This window comes from Pipistrellus hanaki (genome assembly GCF_964339955.1).
Source record: "Pipistrellus hanaki genome assembly, chromosome: 1".
NCBI lineage: Eukaryota > Metazoa > Chordata > Mammalia > Chiroptera > Vespertilionidae > Pipistrellus > Pipistrellus hanaki.
In genome coordinates, this window is record NC_140503.1 from 74,126,236 (window position 1) to 74,148,871 (window position 22,636).

The window sequence follows — 22,636 nt, forward strand, 5'->3', positions numbered from 1 at the left end:
CATAGTAGCATGCATTATAAATTTCAGAATTGCTTAGAAAAATGGTATGCTAGTCCAAATAATGTCTTCTAAAAGATTTCCATATTCTAATTCATGGAACCTATGAATTTGTTACCTTATGTGGTTAAAGGGACTTTGAAGATGTGATTAAGTTAAGGGTCTTCAGATGGGAAGATTATTTTGGATTATCTAGTAGAACCAATTCTATATAATAAAAGCCTAACTTGAAAATTGTCCCCTCTGGAGTTTGACCCCTCACTATAATGTGTGCTGACCACCAGGGATGATGCAGAACATGGTGCTGGCAGTGGGTAGCAGTGGAGGCACTGCAGGCCCTGATGGGCCCTGATGAGAGTGGGACCGCAGTGTGGAGCAGGTGAGCAGGCGGTGCCAGGGAATGGTGGGGTGCCAGGTGGGGCTGCTAGGCTTCGAGGCTGAGGGCTCGAGTTGGAGGCTTGAACTGTGGTCTGATCCCCGAAGACACAGCTCCAGCTGTGCACAAATTCATGCACCAGACCTCTAGTATTAACTTAGGGTCCTTATAAGACGAAGGAATTTAAGAGCCAGAAAAAGAGATTTGAAGAAGCTATGCTGTGGACTTTGAAGATGGGGGGAAAAAACCCCACAAATCATGGAATATAAGCAGCCCCTAAAAGGTTGAAAAGTCAAGGAAACAAATTCTTCACTAGAACCTCCAGAAGGGACACATCCTATGACCCATTCTAAACTTCTGAACTCCATAACTATAAAATAACAATTTTGTGTTATTTTAGCCACTAAATGTGTGGTAATTTGCTGCAGCATCTATAGGAAACTAACACAAGTGGCCAAGATGGTAAACTCAACTGTGGCTTGGAAATTAAAATACACTTTAACTTTAAGATGTACATTTAAATTATGCAAGCCAAAAAAGGGTTATAATATATGCTATTTTATTCAAGTTTAAAGGTCAAAAGCTTAAAGAAAATACACAAGGATAAAAGAGGGTGGGGCAAAATGAGATTCACAGTTGTGATTATTTGAGTTTATGTTTTTATTATTATTTATTAACTACTATATTATTTTCCATGCGAACAACTTAAACTTAATTTTGCCCAACCCCAAATTTTGCCCAACACAATTTGAATTGTCCTACAATTGCAAAAGTGTTTCTCCCCCCCGCCTTTTTTCTTGTTTTTTTTTTTTTAAAAACCACCCTGATATTTCTGGAAACCAGCCATCAGGATGTGTGAATCTACTCTGACCTTGTAAAAAACAGTTTTTTCTCAACCTCTTATAATGGGCACTAGGAAAAAGATCAATAAAGATCAACCAACTGTGAAAATAAGGTCCGCAGGATAGAGAGAAACACTAACAGAGGAAATGATATATAATAGTATAAACAGTCACAAAGTGATTCACTCTTGTGCAATATTTATATGTGAATCATAGAATGCCCCTGACTTTTGCTCACCGTATTCTGTCCTGTTTAATTCTCCTTGCTTATAAGGGGCATAAGGCTAAACCTGGCCAGAATGTTTTCAATCAGACTCAATGAGGGAGATATTAATTCCACTTTAGTTCTTTTCTACTGGGCATACTATTATGAGTAATTACGACAATTACATTTAGATTTTCTCAAAGTGTAAACAATCAGTTTCTGCTTAGACATCTAAACCCACAAACAGTTATTTTGGCATTGACTGTTAATTTAAATGAAAGAAAAACAAATATTTGCTTTTCCATGAATTGTATCCAGAGTTTAAAAAGTGTATGTGCACACATGCATGCGCGCGCACACACACACACACACACACACACACACACACACACACACACACTTGGCTGAAGATGTTTTGGTGGAAAAAAAAAAGAATATTTCTGTTATAAAGTTCATAAAATATGTTTAGGTTTTTTACTTACTACAGAAAGATCCTAATTATGTGCCCTGATCTCCGGCACAGTGTTATTAGATACAATTTAAACATCGTTGTTTTGGTAAGTCCGCAGTAACATATGCACTCAATAAATGTCAAACATGAAATACAACACATTCAGCATTCTATAAACCATGGCAAACAGCTCAGCATGCCAGACATTGGAAGTGTCTAGTATTATAATGTAGTTCAGCTCATTCATTCCCACTGGAACAAAGAAATTACTATTTTTTTTTTTTTCAATTGTTATGGCCAACATAGATTAGGAAAGCTCAAGGATAGTTTGTTGCTTCTTTCTTAGGAAAGGGCTTTTGATAAACATCCTGGAAGCTATCATATACTATGAATGCACATATTGCAATTTTCAAGTATTATAAAATTAAATTTTAATAAAGTTTACTGACACTTTTCAAAAATACTGACTAAATATTTTAAAATTCACTTTAATCCCCAACCATCTTTTTAAGGTATACATTTCTATCCACAATACAGAAAAGCATAGAGGCTGAATATAAGGTTAGCAGCTCAGAGAATGCTACAGAGCTAATGAACGATGCTATCAAAGGCAGGGGCCAGTGGATTCAGTCTGTGCTCTTTTTACTCCCTCAAGTTGAGCAGTTACATCTGCTAGTTGATTTTGAAAGTAGGAATGGCTCTCACCTATTGCAGATTATTTAACCATGGGTTAGATACAATATGTTCATGATCCCTGGTAAGCCAATAAATGATACCTTAGAACAGGGGTGGGGAATATCTGGCCTTAGGGCCATGTACGGCCGACAAAATCATTTGTTCTGGCCCTGCCAAGGGATGAGGGGTGAGTTAAATGTTTGACCAAATACAGCAGGCTAATTTTTAAGTTGATATTTTTGTATGGGCCGTGAATGGTGTTATAAATATCCAAATGGTTCCCCACCCCTGCCTTAGAAGGACCCATATGTCGCTTCTAAGGATTGGTTTGGTTCAAGATTTTGATGGAGATGATTCAAAATCATTTAATGTACAAAGTCACTCCTGGCTCAGGATGCCTAACCATAACATACCAGCTGTTTCACAGCATGCATTTCATGTAGTTTATAGCTGATGAGCAATAAAAAAAAGAAAAATCACATCTGTGACCCAATTTTTCTTTAGTTACTAGTCATTTATATCATTCATGCATTGAATTGGATGGAACCTCAGGAAGTAGCCCTTGGTTACTTCAATTTTCTCACTTAAAATAAAAGCATCTGCTTTTGATTTACCTCCTGGGAACAGGAAGAGTTTCAATGACCGACTCAAAAAATATGGGGATGCATATAAATTACTCAACACATTGACTGGTAATATTGTCCTAAATTTAAATATAGACTCAGATCCAGAAACATCTCATATCTTCTGCTAGAATGTCCTGCTCCTAATAGTGCTCAGCTGGTATCAGATGGTTATGTCAGTAGATCATGTAGCACATGTAAACATCACACTTGTATGGTGCAGTGTTACTGGGACCCAATACCTAAAATAAAAAATTCCGTAAAATGGAATTTCCAATTATATAATTTAAGTATTTGTACTGCTAAAGTGTATTGATGTATTTTTTGGTTTCTTTTCTTAATTTATTATTCTCTCCAAAAGGTTTCTATAAGACAAGTCTTTAATGAAATATCATGCTGTCTAGGAAAAGATGGTGTTGGCTACAATGAAGAGAATGAAGTAATAGAAGAATGGATTTATGTATACATGATTAATATCATTAACAGTTATTTACAGAGAACTTTCAAACAGAATTTTTAATTTGATCCTCAAAAATATAGGGGTGGGAAAAAGTAGGTTTATAGTTGTATGTGAAATGCAGTTTATTCTTGTATTATTATTTATTGTATTTATTTTTATTATTATCCTATATAATAAAAGGCTAATATGCAAATCGGCCAAATGGCAGAAAGATTGATTGCTATGATGCACACTGACCACCAGGGGGCAGATGCTCAACACAGAAGCTGTCCCCTGGTGCTCAGTGAGCTCCCGCAGGGGGAGAATCGTTCAGCCAGAAGTTGGGCTCATGGCTGGCAAGTGCAGTGGTGGTGGTGGGAGCCTCTCCTGCCTCCACAGCAGCACTAAGGATGTCCAACTGATGGCTCCCAGACTGCAAGAGGGCACAGGCTGGGCTGAGGGACACCCCTGAGTGCATGATTTTCATGCACCGGGGGCTCTACTTAACCTATATTTGCCTATCACTACATATTGCTAAATTTGTATTCTCTCTTCTGCTTAGTTGAATCAACACAAGGAAAAGAACTGTGCTTGTTGAGGGAACCTGGAAGGCAGGGATGGGAATGAGGACAGGGCTGACTGGATACTAGCTCTATCCCTTATTAGCTATAGAATTTCAGGCAAGATCCTCATGAATCATTTTCCTGGTTTGTACTGTGGTGAAACTGAAGTCCATTGTTTTGTTATTTCTTCAAGGATAAAAAATCGTCACTGGAGGAATTCTGACATGGGCTCCACTTGATATGAAAAACTACTATAGGGAACACTGCATGGCTCTCTCACCTCAGTGAATTGGCTAGGCAGCTGGCCTCCTCTTCTGCATTGACATCAAGAAGCAGCACTATGGTAGTTTTAATAGAATTGAACTCTTATGTGAATTATAATCTCTAATATGTGTGTGTGTACACACCCACAAGTAGAGGCAAAATTAGACATGATTTTATTCTTGAGAAATAAGCAACTTATTGTAATGTGCCTGAGTGCAGCACGTGTAGGAGGGTGAGGCTCACATTACACAAAGCCATTATTCACTGACAGAAAACATTAAAACAAAAATAGAAAAATGATAGCAAATGTTACAGATTCCCTTACAGTATTGTCATACAACATTTAACAATGGATATGTGTTCTGAGAAATGCAATGTTAGGTGATTTCATCATTGTTTGAACATCATAAAGTATGCTCACACAAGTCTAGATGGTACTGCCCACTACACACCTAGGCTATACGGGATAGCTTATTGCTCCTAGGCCACAAACCCGTACAGAAGGTTACTGCATTGAATAGTATAGGCCCGTGGTCAGCAAACCGCAGCCCGAGAGCCACATGCAGCTCTTTGGCCCCTTGAGTGTGGCTCTTCCACAAAATACCACTGGGCAAGTATATTTTGAAGAAGTGGTAGTGGAAGAAGTTTAAGTTTAAAAAATTGGCTCTCAAAAGAAATTTCAATCATTGTACTGTTGATATTTAGCTCTGTTAACTAATGAGTTTGCCGACCACTGGTATAGGCAATTGTAAGACAATGGTAAGTATATGTGCATATAAACATACCTAAACATAGAAAAGGTACAGTAAAAATATCACATAGAAGGTTTAAATAAATAAATAAATAAATAAATAAATAAATAAATAATTAAAGGCACCCCAACTAGGGCACTGACCATGAATGGAGCTTGCAGGACTAGAAGTTGTTCTTGGTGAATCAGTGAGTGAGTGGTGAGTGAATGTGAAAGCCTATGACATTACTGTACAGTACTGTAGACTTTATAAACACTGTACACTTAGGCTACACTACATTTACAAAATAAGAGTAAATCAAGCACAGGAGAAAATGATACAATCAGGAGGCATGGTAAACAGGAGATGTATGAGACTGCTGCTGGCTTAATACAGCAAACCATTTTACAGTGAACTTTTTTATAAGTGGAAAGAGTACACTCTACTAAGAAGTACTTAAACTGATAACATAGTTGTTTATTATCATTATCAAATATTATGTAGTGTACATAATATTATGTGCTATTCTTTTATTCCACTGTCAGCACTGTAGGTTTCTTTACCCCAGCACCCACAAAGTTGTGAGTAATGTGTTGTGTCACAACATTAGGATGGCTCTGACATCACTAGGTATATGAAGTTTTTGGCTCCATTAGGTTTAAAGGAACCACCATTGTACATGCAGTCTGCTGTTAACTGAAATGTTGTCATGTAGCATATGACTGTACTATATTAATATATGGGGAGTAAGAATGACCATATTTATCACCTTTTCTTTTATAAGAACTCTGTTATGAACATACATCCACTTTTTATAATTTATCTGTTATTTCACCTTACACATGCCCATGGGGGGGCACTCACAGGTGAAATAGTTACACATCTCACCCAAGGATGACCTTACAATGTTTGGAAGAAAAGTACAATACAAAGTCACACTTTGAATCCTGAGATTCTATTTTATCTCAGGGGAATCCAGATTAAAACCATTTGGTTTTCCTTTAGCGCATCAATCAGAGGGCCAGACTGCTCTGAAGGAAACAGCCAAGACATGTGTCCGTGGAATTCTAATAGGCCTCCGAAGTCTGGGTCTTATCCCACCATCTGAAGGGCTGTGCACAAGAGGGCAATGCTTAAGAAATAATCTTTGACAAAACTATATGACACTTCAAAACTGCCTGCTTTATGGGAAAACAACCTGCCACATTTCAAATTCTGAAGATAGCAAACATTAAATAAAATTGCGTGGATTAACTATTGAATGACAGAGAGCTCATTTCATCCTGCCCTTGTCTATCTGGCAACTGCTAACCATCTTTTAAAATGCAGCTCGTGATCAGCTTGGAATCATTGTATTGTTCTATACATGCTTACTGATTTTTCCCAGAAAGTTAAGTAAAGTTGACCAAGGTGGCTACTTTGTTGATGGATATTAAAAGCTGAGTAAATGCTTATGGAATCAGGAGGAAAGGTGGGGCTCACTGAAGAATGACTCATATTGAAACAGGTGAAAGAGGAAGAGGTAATTGAATGAATTAGCCAAGGATGTTTGGGCTTAGAATTCAAGGAAAAGACTAGGACATGCTTTATTATTACTTTATTATTGTTATTACATGCTTTATTATTCCCTGCCACTTAAGGAACCTTGCCTTGAAGAAGAAATCATTTCTTTCTTGCAAACGATTTACATCACTTATTGAAAAAACAGGTTTGAAAAGAATCTACTTTGTGGTTCTAACACAGAAGTTACAAATACCACTAAGGATTTCCATAGTTTATTAGGTAAATAAAAATAAATAAATAAATAAATAAATAAATAAATAAATAAGACCAAAAGTAATCACTACAAAAGTACAGTGTAAATAACAGCATTGTGAAGCTATGTAGGATTTTCTCACATTTTACTAAGAAAAATGAAGAAACAAAACAACAAATTCCCTCTTTAGTAACTTAAGGCGATATGCCCATTATCTAACTGATGGTACTCTTTGAGGCAGAGCATGGAATGAATTAGTTCAATGCAAATCTCTTTTCTGGAGTCTAAAGTTCTACACATGTGATTAACTCTGAGGCATCTTTGAAGTGCAAATGTGTTACCACCTAAATAACACTATGAAATTATCTGTTTACAATGAGCAGAGAGAACAAAGCTACTGTCTCAGAAGAAGTAAGTAGGATCAACATGAATCTAAGACTTCCCTTTTAGGGCCCCTGCCATTCATGATGCCATGTCACATTTCAGCAGTCAGACAGGCTCCATGCCTCTGCCTTCAATCTCTGTAGGTTGCTTGGTAACTTAGAGACCCAGCAACTAAATGAATAGATTCAAATTTGTTGAAGGTGACCGACCTTTAATGAACTAAAAATGAAGTAGAATGAAGGTTAGGAATGACCACAGCTTGAGGACTGTGTCCTAGCTTACTAGTACTCCAACCATCCAGACAAGAGGAAATGCTGATAGAGGCATGAGAAGAAACCACAGCTTCCCCCTCATACTTGCTTAGAGCACCCTGCCCATTTCCAGTGTCTGAGGGCCTTCACTCAGGCTCCTGGCCTTTACAAGTATCCCCTAGATCCTGTAACCAGCATCAGAAGATCAAAGCTTCCCAGTCTGTCCTCTGGAGATAAGGAAATATGTTTGAAGATAGAACTTCAAACATTCCATACAATCCATTCCTGTGTAACTGACTCTCCTCAAGGGAAAAATAAAATCCTGTCATGTGGCATATACACAATCTACACATATAAGAGAACTGTGTATAATTTTTGATACTTAGATAATAATCCTATTTGAACTAGTATTTAAAAAAGTGTGATTCAGTGGGAGTCAGGCAGACTTGCTCTCAGCCCACTAACCTTGGTAAAGTCATTCAAACTCACAGGGCCTCAGTTTTCCCAATGACAGGCTGGGACCAGAGGCAGCATCTGAGAGGTCTTCTCAGCCTGGGCTCCATCATCTTCCCCTTTCACTAAAATAGCCTCACTTTCATCTCTTTAACATAATGAAGATCTAATAAACAAAAACAAACCCCCCCCAAATAGAGATTTATTTATTTATTTATTTATTTATTTATTTATTTATTTATTTATTTTATTGATTTTTTACAGAGAGGAAGAGAGAGGGATAGAGAGTTAGAAACATCGATGAGAGAGAGTCATCGATTATCTGCCTCTTGCACACCCCCTACTGGGGATGTGCCCGCTACCAAGGTACATGCCCTTGACCAGAATCAAACCTGGGACTTTCAGTCCGCAGGCCTACGCTCTATCACTGAGCCAAACTGGTTTCGGCCAAAATAGAGATGCTTTTAAAGGCCCCTGGTGACTCATTCATCCTTAGGAAAAAAAAATGCTTAAGAATTATCTTAATTATATATCTGTAATAAAACTAGGAAAAAAGTTAAAACTACCTATAGTCTCTGCCATTCTCTTCTTCCTTCCCTTTTTTTTTTTTTTTAAAAAAAATATTTACAAATGTAAAATGTTTTCCAAAAGTCTTCTATAACTCCAGGGGGCACTTTCATACCAAAGACAATGCCAATGATATTCTCTGGAGCGTAGCACTCAGTGACCTCGAGGAAGGTGCTTTTAGAGAGGAGTGACCCTGTGTTTGAATATCTTACTAGCTATGTGACCCTCAGCAAGCTATTTAACAATCTTTCTGAGTCTACTTCCCTGTCTGTAAAATGAAGACAATAAATTATATTTCCAAAGGCTGCTATGATAACGCATAAAGAACCTGGTGTAGGGCAGCAAACCAACACCATATCAGTTTTCTGCAGAAATCAATGGTGTCTAGGACTTGTGGCCCATACTTGAGAAGAGCTAAAAAGATAATATGGAATTAGGAACAGATCTCAACTAAAAATAAGGAAATGAAGATCTGAAGATAGGGTAGGTTCACCAGAATCAAAGGGGTCAGAAAGTAGTAGCCTGAGAACCACATAATTTTTAAGCTTTGGATTTGTGATAACTGGGAGCACAAAAGACTGATCAGCATGCTAATTAATTAGGGTTTGTTGGTACAACTGTTACCAAGGATAAGCAACTATTAGACAGACTATACTCATGAAGGACATATGTGCTGCCAGCGAATTACAATGTGCTTAATTCAAGCTTTTTTTGCCTTCTATAGGAATCCAGGACCAGTCAACATTTATCTGCACTAAAGCTTTTGATACTTAAATTAAAAAGTGATTAAACTTCACAATAAAGCAACAGCTTAGGAATTATAGATTCTGAAAACAGTACTGAAAGGGATTTTAGATACTGGTCTACCCCCACATGCTACCCGTGGGAAAATTGAGGTCTAAAGCAGATGAGAGATGCATCTATGGTCACAAAAGGCAGCGGGAATTCTGGTCTCATTAACTTATTATCTACCATAGGAAATCAATCTGTAGATTCATCTGATACACATAGCAATGGATGACTCAACATTGCATATATGGGTTCCTGTCTCAACTCCACATAATTTAGGGTTCATAGGGCACTGGAAGACATCTGAAGGGCTGGCCAATGGCTGATAGAAGCAGCTGGTGGGGCTGTGTGGGGAGGTCTGAGGATAATCAAGAGGGCAAATGAACAGTTTCCAGTCATGGATTTGGAATTAGGGATTTTATTTGATCCCATTAAGGGATCAAATATAGAACTATTCTTCATATCCAGGAAGTAGCACAGTGACTGGCACATAGTAGGCACTCTGTACTTACTTGTTGTATAACTGGATGATGAACCAAGAGTGACTAAAAGAATGAAAGGACCTGTTCTGAGAGAAGAAATGAGAGCTTCAGAGGCAGTAGAGAAGAGGGACTGCTTACTGCCATTCCTTAGGGGAGGAGGTGGGGAAGAGTCATCCAAACTCTTCCCAACCTGAGCTGAGGGAGGTGGCTCGTTTCCTTTGTAAGGCAGAGGAGTGACTCTGTGGCCCTCTGTTTCCAGCTCAGGTTTCCACCCTGAGGAAATGCACTGCTCTTGCCTCTCTGCACTCAGGATAGAATAGGGAGAAGTGGAATGCTGGATCAACAGAAATTTCAAATTCATAATGTCACAGTAGTTCTAGAGGAGACTCGATGCTTAAGGGCTAGCCAAGCAAGTTACTGACCATACAGACACCGGTGGGGAAAATGTTTCATAGCAGGGACTTTCCATTGTCCTGCAGCCTGCCATGGTCCCAGGCCTGGTGGACTTTGACCATTTGCCAAGTCTGTTAAGGCTGGACTTTGAAAGCAGTATTCATTTAATGAACATTGATGGCACAGAGATGATAGAAAGCTGTGTTTCATATTTTCTAAATAGTAAGGGGTTAGTGTTTGATATTCCCTTTCCTTTTAACATCTATGTCTAAATTTTTCCCTTTGTACCATAGGATTTACAAACTTTTAAGTTAAATGCACCACTCATCACCTCTTTTTTCTTTTTCTAGGACTAAATAGAGAAACTATAAGATGACTGTACATGAATGCTTACTAAAGTCTGATGACATAAGCAACTTCCTATTTAAGAGAAAGAGGAATAATTCAGTGAATAATTATGCATTGCACAGTGTCTTCTCCATATAACATCTAGCAAACAAATGACAAAATGACAAGTACGGCAGTTGCGGAGAGAGAACAATGTTGTTCTGCCCATGTTCACATGAAGATATATATCCCAAAGAAAACATGCACTGTCTCTAATGTGGCTTTCATTTCACACTCAATTAAGATAAAGCTGGAGCATTTTAAAAAATTCCTTCAAACCAAGAGATCAGGTGAGTAATAAGACCCATGATGTATATACTCTCCTTCATCTCACAGAGTGATTGGCAAGGCCTGTATATTTTTAGCACAGTTTCAATTCTCTAAAAAGAAATAACTCCTAAAAGAAATGTGTTAAGCACCCTCTTAAATGTTTCTCATTAAGTTGCCAATGCTGGTACTTGCTCCTTAAGGCTGGCTTACAGCATTCACCCTAACCCAGCTCTGTATACCACTGAAGAAATAAAAGTGAGACTATTTGAAAGGCACTACATCTGTAAGAATTTTTATATTAATACTAGAGGCCCGGTACACAAAATTCATAGATTCCTTAGGCCTGACCGGCAATCAGGGCCAATCTGTGGGGCAACTGGTAGGGTGATTGGGGGGTGTGGGGGAGGGGCACTGGCACCCACTTTGGCTGGCCTGGGGTCTGCTGGCTGGGAGAGCTCCTGTGTTGAGCGTCTGCCCCCTGGTTGGCAGTGCATGAAATAGCAACCAGTAGTTCTGCCTGTCCGATCCTGCTGCTGTTTGATCGATTTGCATATTAGGCTTCTATTATATAGGATTTGTAAACTATCTTGAGAAATAACAGGAAAAAGCAACCTGGAAAATAGCATTCTGCAATAAAATTATATAAATGGTAGTAAAGAAGCCAAACTGAAAGGTATTTCTAGTAAAGGAACAGGTTTGTTCTTATAGTAAAACAATCTTAGCTCATTCTTCTAAAAAGAACAGCTTTTGGATAAGTATGAAAATACACCACTGTGTTTAGATTGAGCATACAATGAATTCCCTAAAATAGTTCTCGTGTATTGATTCTTTTTTGTTTGTTTATGTTTTTTATGCTATGGAATATCTAACTTGTAAAATAAAAGTAAGTCTAAGGCAACAGGATGACTGAAGTCACATGAATGCCCACTCACCTCCCATGATTTTAGATTGGCAGTTAATAAACTCCGGCTTCCTGTCCGTGAGGTACCTCTGGCAGGTGTGGTGGAGGATCTGGAAGAAGGTGCATTTTTCTGAGGCTGTGCTGGCTACCCACTGGTCAAAGGCATTTTCAAACAACAAATCAAACTCTGCAGAATCCTGGAAAAAAACAACAATAGTGAAATAACTACTGATCTCAATGTATAAAAACTGCTATTTCTATCTTATGCCCAACAAAAGACTCATAAAGGCAAAACATCTTTCAAAACTAATCATAATGTTCATCCTTTTTTAAAAACTATGGAGAGAGAAAGGGGAAAGGAGAGAGAGATAGAAACATGGATGAAAAAGGAACATTGGCCAGGTGCCTCCGACACACCCCCTACTGGGGATCGAGCCCACAACCCTGACCGAGAATCCAACCAGTGACTTTTTGGTTCATGGGTTAATGCTCAACCACTGAGCTATACCAGCTGGGAAAGGCTCATCTTTATTAGCACCCAGGTGCATGGAAAATCCACCTTTCTGTTTATCAAGTAAACCGAAACCTTACAGTATTTACAGATGTCCCTAGGAAGCTAGTATCACAGAAGTCCCTGTAGCCTATTACACATTGACCTGTGTCAGAATTCAGACTACATATCATCCTCCCAATTACTTGAGACATAATTTATTCATGTTATCAGCACTAAACCATATGAATCTTGCGCCTAATCTCTGGCAGGAAAAGATTCCTCCTCATTATTTTAGCATAGCTTTAATTTACATTTTCTTTTTCTTCATTATTGATGTTTATATGGTAAATGCATGAGCAAAAGGGGGGAATCTACTTTGAATAAATAATTATCAAAAATGTATCTCATATTAAATATAATAGACTCCTAAACTTTTAAGGACTTATCTATTTAAGTAAATAAATAAATTGGTGGTATGAGGAGATAAATGAAACTTAGGGAAACATGGCTCTTCATATTGATAGCCATGGACACGAATCTGAATTCTGGTCTTTGCACTTTGCTGATAAACATATTACTGGACACAGCATTTTTTCATTCTGCATCCCCTTAGGTTCCTGTATCAAACATCATGAAAAGCTTTGTAATCCCCCATAAGAAGGTAAATCAGAAAGTCTTATTTGTGTAACCAAAACAGAGAAAACGATTCAGACAACCATCACCACAGCTAAGGTTAATAAAAGAATCATCGTGTGAAGAGACCACCCTCGCTCTACACTCCGCAAGCCACTCACTCGATTGGGATCGATGCCATTAACCTGGCGAAGCTGCTCGAGCATCCACTGTGATCTCCGCACAAACGACGTGGAGCCTTCAAACTGTTTGACCTTCGTAATGGACGCCTGTGTAGGTTTCTTGTTTGTCACTGCCAAGAAAAGACCACTGGTTAGTGGTTGTGCAGGTTGGTTTGTTCCCTGTCAGTGGGCTTCTTTCTCACACTTACATGCATATGCAAAAGGAGAATGAGAGAAGGAAAAAAATGCTTATACATATATTTATAAAATAAAACGGTAATATGCTAATTAGACTGGATGTCCTTCCAGATGTCCTTCCAGACGAAACTGGGGCTAGAGGGAAGCCTGGGTCCCAGGTGCCAGAGGGAAGCTGGTGCCAGCAGCCAGGGGAAGGAAGGCCTACTCTTGCACAAATTTCGTGTATGGGGCTTCTAGTTTATATACAGTACAAACACACACACACACACACACACACACATACACACATATCTATCTATTGAGAGAATGAATATGTATGTCTTTGGTGAGAGGTGAGGTCTAAAGATATAGAAGTTGTAATTGCTACTCTCAAGCAGTTACAATACAGTTATGATTATAAGGGCTGCTTTGTTTATGTCTTCATCCATTCATACTGAACACAGCTCAACCCAATAACACCAAGCATCTTTAATGGAGGCTGCAAGTGTGCAATAACCAACTGCAGGGAAAGAGACATACAGGGCCAACAGGCACCTGGTCGGGGTCATTGGGAAAGGCTGAATTTTAAAGAAAGTTCCCCTAAGGAATGGCAATGCATATTTCTAATTATCTAATCCAGTGTAAATATTTTAGATTTTAGTGATAAGGAGTAATACCTCATTTAAAAAAACAAAACAAAACAAAAAAACAAACCAAACCATTTGGATTTAAAATATAGTCTAGTTTGTATCAAATTTACAAACGAATATGACTTTATCTGACATTCTTGGTGCTCCTGCTCCCACCAGTATGAATTCCTGAGGTCAATCACCTGCAGAACCAGCACAGTCCCTCCAGCCAGCCTTAGGCATGCTGACAGTAGACAGTGTCACCGCTCAGACAGAAGTCAAGCACCAGCCACCAGGAGACGATCACTTGGAATATTGTTCTATGTTGGCTTACTTCATGACGTAGACTCTAGAGCCTCCAGGGTGGGGAGGTGAGAGTTTTGAAAGAGTTTTCCTAGAAGCTCCTATGAGCCTTGGCTGCAGGGATTGTAAAACTTAATAGGAACGATGCTATTAAAGAAACTAGAAAGAATGGAAAGCACTACTTGTCATAATGAATTCTACCCTAATAAAACTGTGTATCAGTGGCACATTCTTTGTTTTATTTATTTTTTTATTTATTTTTAAATATATTTTATTGATTTTTTACAGAGAGGAAGGGAGAGAGATAGAGAGCTAGAAACGTCAATGAGAGAGAAACATCGACCAGCTGCCTCTTGCACACCCCATACTGGGGATGTGCCTGCAACCAATGTACATGCCCTTGACCGGAATCGAACCCGGGACCTTTCAATCCGCAGACTGATGCTCTACCACTGAGCCAAACCGGTTTCGGCACATTCTTTGTTTTAAATAACCCCACAGATTCCACATTTTCAAATAATTATGCAGATGCTCAACAGATGGCAAAAAGAATCCTTGAGGAATGAAGGACAGAGAGCACCTACCCAGTCCCGGCTGGTGGTAAGCCTCTCCTTTCATGCCAGTGTCTGTTGTGTTACAGGGTCTGGGCCAGGAGAGCAGGGACTCAGGGAATGAACTGTGGGTCCCTGCCTTTAGGTTTGGTGAGAACCCCTGCGGTGTGGTTCCAGGACTATTTTTATGGCTTCTGTACAATCTTATCCCTTTGCTCTTAACCAGAATTTGGCAATTATATATTTTTTAAATTTCAAATAGTGCTTAGGCTTATTACCCATTATTTCCGTTCTAGTTGGCTGAAAGCTTCTGAATGTTTCACACCAATTACATTTATTTTCATGGTTAAAAAGTCATCATCCCCTTAACACCCACAATCAGAGGAAATGTATGGTCTTCCATTCACAAATGGCCTCTCTGGCCTTCAGCTCCAAGTATAAGCCTGTTAAGTCCCATTAGGAATAACTATTACCAGTCTGCTCAGGGCTTTGTCCATCCATTTAATTCAATTCATTTACCCTCTGTGTCTCCTATGACACAAAGGGAGATCTAATAGGTTTCTCTGAATAGTCATGTCCTGTTCTTGTGTTTTAATGTTAAAGCAAACAACACACCTGGAACATGTGCAGGTCCTAAAATGTGCTTAAAAGATTAAAGAATGCTTTTCAATGACAGGAAAACACGGGTTCCTGTATTAGACTCACATCCCTAAACACAAAGAGGATTTCCTCCTTTGTTTATGTAAATCACTCGGCATTTAGGCATCTTGGGAAACATGAACATTTTCCTTGTAACTTTAGTTAAAGTTGTTACGAACCATTTTTACTTCTGTTCATTTAGGGTTTGCAAGTCGTTTGCAGCATTATAAAAGCTCAAACACAATGCAAGATCGCTATGTTTTTTGGCACAGTTAGCATTGACATTTTACAAAGTCATTTTCCACTGGAAGGTTGTCACCAAAATGAAAAGTAAAGGAACCCCACCCACATGACAAGCAGTCATTTTTAATAGAGGCAGTTACAGCTCATCCAGCCCTGCCTCCCCTCCCCCACTCCCCCGGGCTTATTCCTTGCCCATTTCTTGGAATCTGGGTAGTGTTTCTGGGCACTAAGTCTGTTTTGGTTTAATTTTTTTGTTTACTGTTATTATTTCCAGCATCTCAGTTTCTATTTTGAGGCAGATACATACACATACTACTGTTGTGATTCTGACAATATCCAAACTGTTATTCTCTTAACATTTCCCTTTACATAAATTTGCTTTTTTACTTAAATAAATTCATGAGAAAAACATATGTTAAAGTCATAAATAGATAAAGCTCTACCTATATTAAATAGACAATAATGTAAAAAATATAATTGAAAAATATAATGAAATCATAAATGCTATGAATTTCAAATGAGAGGGTTGTTGGGGGGAGGGAGTGTGGCATCTGCTGTCTGCTCTATGGTAAAATGGTGATTAGCAAGTATAGCCAGGTATTTACAACTATAACAAGTATAGCCAGGTATTTACAACTATCACAATATAGTCATTCTCCTAGATATAGTCAAAAAACCTAGCCGGAAATGACTTCTCTAAGATTACAGGCTTGATAACCATGAGAACTCACTCAGTAAGTCCAGTGTTAGGGTTATTCAAACCTAATGCTGTTTTTCATTCGCTCCCACTCCTGGCACCCGCTGCTCTCTATGGTGGCATCAGAGGAAGGCAGAAGCATGTGGGCCAACCAAATTCAGGTCCTTCTGCTACCAGTTCTGATAAAAAGAATGTGGTTTCCATGGCTGCATGCCTCCTCTTCAGCCTCCATGTAGACTTGATCTACATGGAGGCTGTAGTTAAGAAGCAGCGATAAGAGCTATTACACTTGGAATATAATTACTCAGGTAGTATAACATCTGTCTAATGAACTAATTGCCTAACAAGGTCTTTTAAAAAATGGTCCCTCCAGGAAACATACAAAAATAAGACACACAGTCAAGGGGTAGAGACCACCAGTCTTGCTTTTGCCCAATCAGAAAAAAAACTCTCTTCAATTAGAAAGCAATATGCAGGAAAATGGCAAAGCACCATCTTAGGTCAAATGTGGTCTTTCTGTGAGTCAGGAGTTGATGAAGGAAGAGCAAAGATTGATGAAGGAAAGAAAGACAGAAATGCAAACTATTTGCATGTTATGCAAAACAGCCAAGGAATGCACACTGCCAGTGATTAAAATGGCTAATCTTCCATTTCTAGGTCCAATGGCTGAGAGATTTCTTTAAAAAAGAGTCACACTTCCCCTCTACAATCTCATTATTGACAGCATCATTTCTGAGTCCTTCCAAACAAGAAAATCAATTTTGCCTTAGATACAAAATATCTAGTCTCAGCCTTTAAAGGAAACAATCAGCAGATAAAAATGTCACTTTATCTTTATATCCTCTATCTGATTTTTCATAGTGATTTTTACATATTTACTAACATTTGAACAAACATTTTTATCTACATTAAATTCAGATTGAATCATTTTATAATCTTACTAGAGGCACAGTTCATGAAAAATTGTGCATGGGGGGTGGGGGGGAGGAGGAAGGTGTCCCTCAGCCAGGCCTGCCTCCTCTCATCCTCTCACAGCCCAGGAGCCCTCAGGGGATGTCTGTGGGAGGAAACAGGGCTGATCAGGGGAAGGCGCTGCCCCCCCCAGCCCGCTGCTGCTGCTGCCACTGCCAGCTGTGGTGGGTGTGAGGCCTGAGCCCTGGGCCTTGCAGACACTGGGACTCATGGCTGGCTGCCTGAGCCCCAAGCTTCGAAGTTGCCTGAGCCCAGGGCTGCCAAGAGCCCCAGGCCTTGTAGCCACTGTGGCTTTGTCTGGATGGACGTCCTGATAGATGTCCAGAAGACCTGTGCCCTAATTAGCATATTACCTTTTAATTAGTATAGATGTGGTCATTTCTCTCTCAAAAAACAAACAAACAACCCAAAGGTGCTGAAGAACAAATTGCATCTATACAGTCTGATGTTGAGACTAATGACACCTACGTACCTAAGTAAGATACTTTAAAATTTCTCCTTGCTTAGTTCTAGTATGATCTTATAGATAAGAGGTCAGCATTTTGTGGCCTGCCTTAGCTCTGCTCTGCTGGAGTCTAATGACCAGAAATTTTGATTTTAACAAGACTGTTGATGAGAAATAAGCAATTTGGAACAAGGAAAAAAAAAAAAAAGTGATGTCCACATAGAATCTTATTGGGGCTGCTCTTTAGCTGTGTCAGAGGTGACTAAAAATAAAGCCCTCTGAAATGTGGTTCAGGAAATAAAAGATTGAGTATGCCTTCTGGGTGCTTACGTGATTAAAAAAAAGAAAAGAAAAGAAAAGAAAAAAGGCTAACAGGGAAAGGTGAGAAATGATTATTTAGAACTGGTTTCCTAATGCTCTTCCCAAACTCTAATGTCTAGGTGGATTTAATAGTATCTATGAAGAAATAAGTATCAGGTTGGAGGCTGCATCAGCAATTTTATCTGGTGAGATGGCTGAATGTTTAAAACCTTAGAATTTGGGCCAACCAAATTACCTATATTGCTATTTCAAATACATTCAGAATAGAGAAATACCATCACTGCTGTAGTTAGTGGGAAATAGAGTATTTGCAGTCACAACGGCATTGATCATTTGTTTCTCATAGTATTTCTCAAAGCATATCATTATTTAGGAAAAAGTTTAGACCCCCTGCCTCCAACTAGACCAATTCATGAAATGGCCAAGTTTGTCTTTGGGGCTCTCTCCTTCCACTCCCCACCTGAGATGCTGGCTAGATTGCTGACAGGACCCAAATGAGCCTGAAACAATATTCTTGAATCTGTATGTTTTTAGGGGAAAAAATTTAATCCAAACAAATAACAATCACAACAAAAATGGTGGCATTTCAGCCTGAGCACAAGCCAGTGGGGAAGAATGTCAGATGCCATTCTTTCAATAGCCCCTACTCTACTAACTCAAAGTGGGAGGGGCGGGGCAGGGAAGGAGCAGGACAGAGGGTTTTGAGGTATAAAGGAGGACCTCCTTAATCTACAGAAGAGATAATCACAAGGAAAATTTGCCACACAAAAAATTCACTATTTGGTACCACTAGTTTCTAGGCTTGGACCTACATCACACCCTCATTTCCAAATTGGAGAAGGAATCAAGGAGAGAAAGGAGACTGTAAGTCTACGAAGTTCCTCCAAACTGAAAAAGCAACCATTTATATAGGAAACTGCTTTCATGTGCAGAAGTCTGGGTAAGTCATTTAGTGGAAGGATAAGAATAAGAAATATCTTGCATCAAGCATTCCTTGGGAATGATACCCTTAATATGAAGGTACAACACCATATGGAGGGTAGTTAACAACAACATATTAGTAGAGCAAGCAACCAACCTATACCAACTTTATAGGAAGTATTACTGGTTATAATATTTCCAAATTACCAAAAAGGAGACGGTATGATTTTGAAATGTGCAAGTTTTATGTCACATGCCATTGAGATTTAGTTGCAACTTCTAAAACCTAATACATTCTAATTTTAATCTTCTTTACCTTATTTATAGTTTCACTTTAAAAAAAAACTATAAAAATAGGTAGCTTTTTATTTTGAGAGGGTATTCTACCTTTCAAGTCAATGACAGACAGGTTCAGGTACACTCTCAGAGGTAGTCTTGGGCTGTTAAATCTTTAGTCTGAAATCAGGAAGCTTAATCCCCAGAGGGCTCTAGTTCCCCTCAGCAAGCACTGCCCTCTCCAGACTAGCACCACCAAGTCTTCAATACTGTACACTGACACAAATGCCACTACAGGTATGCATGCACAAATGAATGAGTGAACAAATGAATGAGAGGCTCTCCAATAAAAGGAGAAACAGTTCTTGTTCTGACCAGAAATCATGAATATGCCCCAATTTAATTGTTCAATTGTTCTATTTTCAGATCAAGCCACAGTTTCAAGGGATTTTTAACTATTTCCTTATTAGAAAAGAGCAGTATCTAAGAACTAGGGAGAATAGAGAATAAAATAAATAAAATAAAATAGAGAATAAAACCCAACAAATTATAGAAATATCAGGAGACTGCCCTCACTAGTTTGGCTAGAGCGTCGGCCTGCGAACTGAAGGGTCCCAGGTTCAATTCCAGTCAAGGGCATGTACCTTGGTTTCGGGTACATCCCCAATAGGGGGTGTGCAAAAGGCAGCTGACCGATGTTTCTAACTCTCTATCCCTCTTCCTTCCTCTCTGTAAAAAAAAATCAATAAAATATATTAAGAAGAAAAGAAATATTAGGAGACTAGGAGACAAATGTGGGGTTAATATCTCTTTAAAAATATATTTTCCTGCAATCCTTATTCTAGCAGCATCTCTTTTAAGTGATTATTCTGTTCATTTCAGCCTCCCTGCAAACATGATTTCAGGTCTGAGATATAGCAAGCCAAGGCTTCCCATTGTGTTTGTTGTTTTTAGCTTCTATGGACTTTACCCCATAGACCAGAGGAGAAAACCAATTCGCATACATTTTGGGTCAAGGGTAAATATACAATGAATTATAAAACCTGGTTAATATTAGTTGCTATGACTTCAGATCTTTTTTTTTTTTAATGTATTTTTATTGATTTCAGAGAGGAAGGGAGAGGGAGAGAAAGATAGAAACATCAGTAATGAGAGAGAATCATCGATCAGTTGCCTCCTGCATGCCCCATACTGGGGATTGAGCCTGCAACCCGGGCATATACCCTGACTGGGAATGAAACCATGACCTCCTGGCTCATAAGTCGATGCTCAACCACTGAGTTATGTCGGCCAGGTTGACTTTATACTTTCTATGGAATGGGTATAACATGTAATCTATCCTATATAATAAAAGGCTAATATGCAAATAGACTGAATGGCGGAGCAACCGAACAACCAGTTGCTATGATATGCACTGACCACCAGGGGGCATGTGTGGAACATGGCGGGCGTTATCTATGGCTGGATGGTGGAGCAGGTGAGTGGGAGTGCCGGACCAAGGCGGGGCACCAGTCACTGTCATCAGGGCGAGCCTCTGTTGGTTACTGGAAATTCTTTGCTCCTGCATGCTGTGGTCCTGCCTAGCACTCGCACCTGCTGCTGGCGTCTGCCCTGCTTGCACCCACTGCCAGTGCTGGCCCCACTCACACCCAGAGCAAGCACCGAAGCTACTGCTCGCACCTGGCACTGGTACTGATCACTTGGTGCCATCAGCGGATGTGAGCGGCAGCTGCAGGCCCTGATTGCCCCTGAAGGTTTCTCCACCTCCCCCTGCTCCTGCTGATGGTGCCAACCCCACTCAGACCTGATGCTGGCACCATCCCCAATTGCTCCGCATCATTAGTGGGTGTGAGGAGGGTCAGTGTGTGGGATTGGCAGCAATGATAGTGGGGCTACCAGCAAACAGGGTAGGCCGTGGCAGGAGGGGCTGCAGAGGATGGGCTGAGACCCGCCCCTGTGCCTACCGCAGCCTCACAGCACACAGTTCCTTTCAAGGTGCATGAATTGGTGCACTGTGCCCCATATGTAGTATAACTGAAACAAGAAAACAGGCCCAAGTCAAGGGATTCAATGCCTAGAGCTGTGAGAACTGTGCTGGCTCTTCAAGAGATGAAATCCAATACCAAATATTGTAATATCCAATGGAGATGGCAGAAAGGGTTAACTACACTCTGCAAGTCGTATTCTGTTCTTACTTCCTCAATTCTAGGAACAGTTGTAAATAAAAATTTTTATCTATTTTTAGGAGAGGTTTACAAACAGAGAATCTAAAGACAAAAGAAGCAGCAACCTTCCTCAAGAATGAATTAAATTATTATACAAGAAGCTCAAAGGCTGGGAGTAAAAACCTGAGAAAGAAGTTCCTTCAATGTTATGCATTTCTTTAACATTAGCTATTATAATATATACTGAAAAGTATAGGCCAAACAGTGACTCTTTTCAGGAAAATGTCATACTTGTTAGAAATTCAATAGTTATTTAAACTGGAAGAGTTGCTAAAAAGCCTTCTTAAAGCTCAAATGCTCCTTCCAGTGAGAAAAGATTGAACCATTTCTGCAGTCTCCACTTCCTTGTCCCTTAGCAGCTCTGAAGAGGGGCACTCTCTCACCCAGATACCCTGCAACCTACTGCTGAGGACAATCTTTTTCTTTTTAAAAAAATATATTTTATTGATTTTTTACAGAGAGGAAGGGGGAGGGATAGAGAGCTAGAAAAATTGATGACAGAGAGACATCGATCAGCTGCCTCCTGTACATGCTCCACCTCCACCGGGGATGTGCCCTTGTACATGCCCTTGACTAAAATAAACCTGGGACCCTTCAGTCTATAGGCTGACACTCTAGCCACTGAGTCAAACCGGTTAGGGCTTGAGAACAATCTTTTAAAATATGGATCACCTTCAATGTGAAAGAGCATTGAGAGAGAGAGAGAGAGAGAGAGAGAGAGAGAGAGAGAGAGAGAGAGAGAGAGAGAGAGAGAAACTTGAAGGAAGCAGAGCAACAGAGAATTTTCTAATGGACTAGGTACTAAACATATAATATCACTAGTTTTTTTTTTAAAAAAAAACCAAAGATGTTATTACTTAGCAAACATAGCTGTCAAATATAATTGCGACTGTCAGTCAATGACAGTTGTAACTGGTATCTCTAATTTCCTCCCTCATCACCACCACCACCACTTTCCCAATACTTTTAATAATACATTTTATATTAGGGTTTACACCACTGAAGTTCTAAAAGCAGTGAATAATGTCACTAAGAACTTGTCATTTTCACTCTTTACTCTGTTAAACCGAGGAATAAAATCTGGCAACATGTTTTGGGTAAAACAAATGTCAATTATATTAGTATACAATTAAAATTAGCTTAATTTGTTT

General features: G+C 39.3%; 1 protein-coding gene across 3 annotated transcripts in view; it reads right to left on the minus strand.

Moving 5' to 3' along the window:
• The window catches only part of STXBP6 (syntaxin binding protein 6), a 257,098-nt gene that overhangs the window by 43,744 nt on the left and 190,718 nt on the right, over positions 1 to 22,636 (minus strand). For all 3 annotated transcript variants that reach the window (XM_084893613.1, XM_084893615.1, XM_084893614.1), the window contains exons 3-4: positions 13,087 to 13,217; positions 11,831 to 11,996 (exon numbers count right to left, since the gene is read on the minus strand). In XM_084893613.1, the coding sequence (XP_084749739.1) occupies positions 11,831 to 11,996; positions 13,087 to 13,217 (297 nt within the window). The remainder of the gene's footprint in view (positions 1 to 11,830; positions 11,997 to 13,086; positions 13,218 to 22,636) is intronic.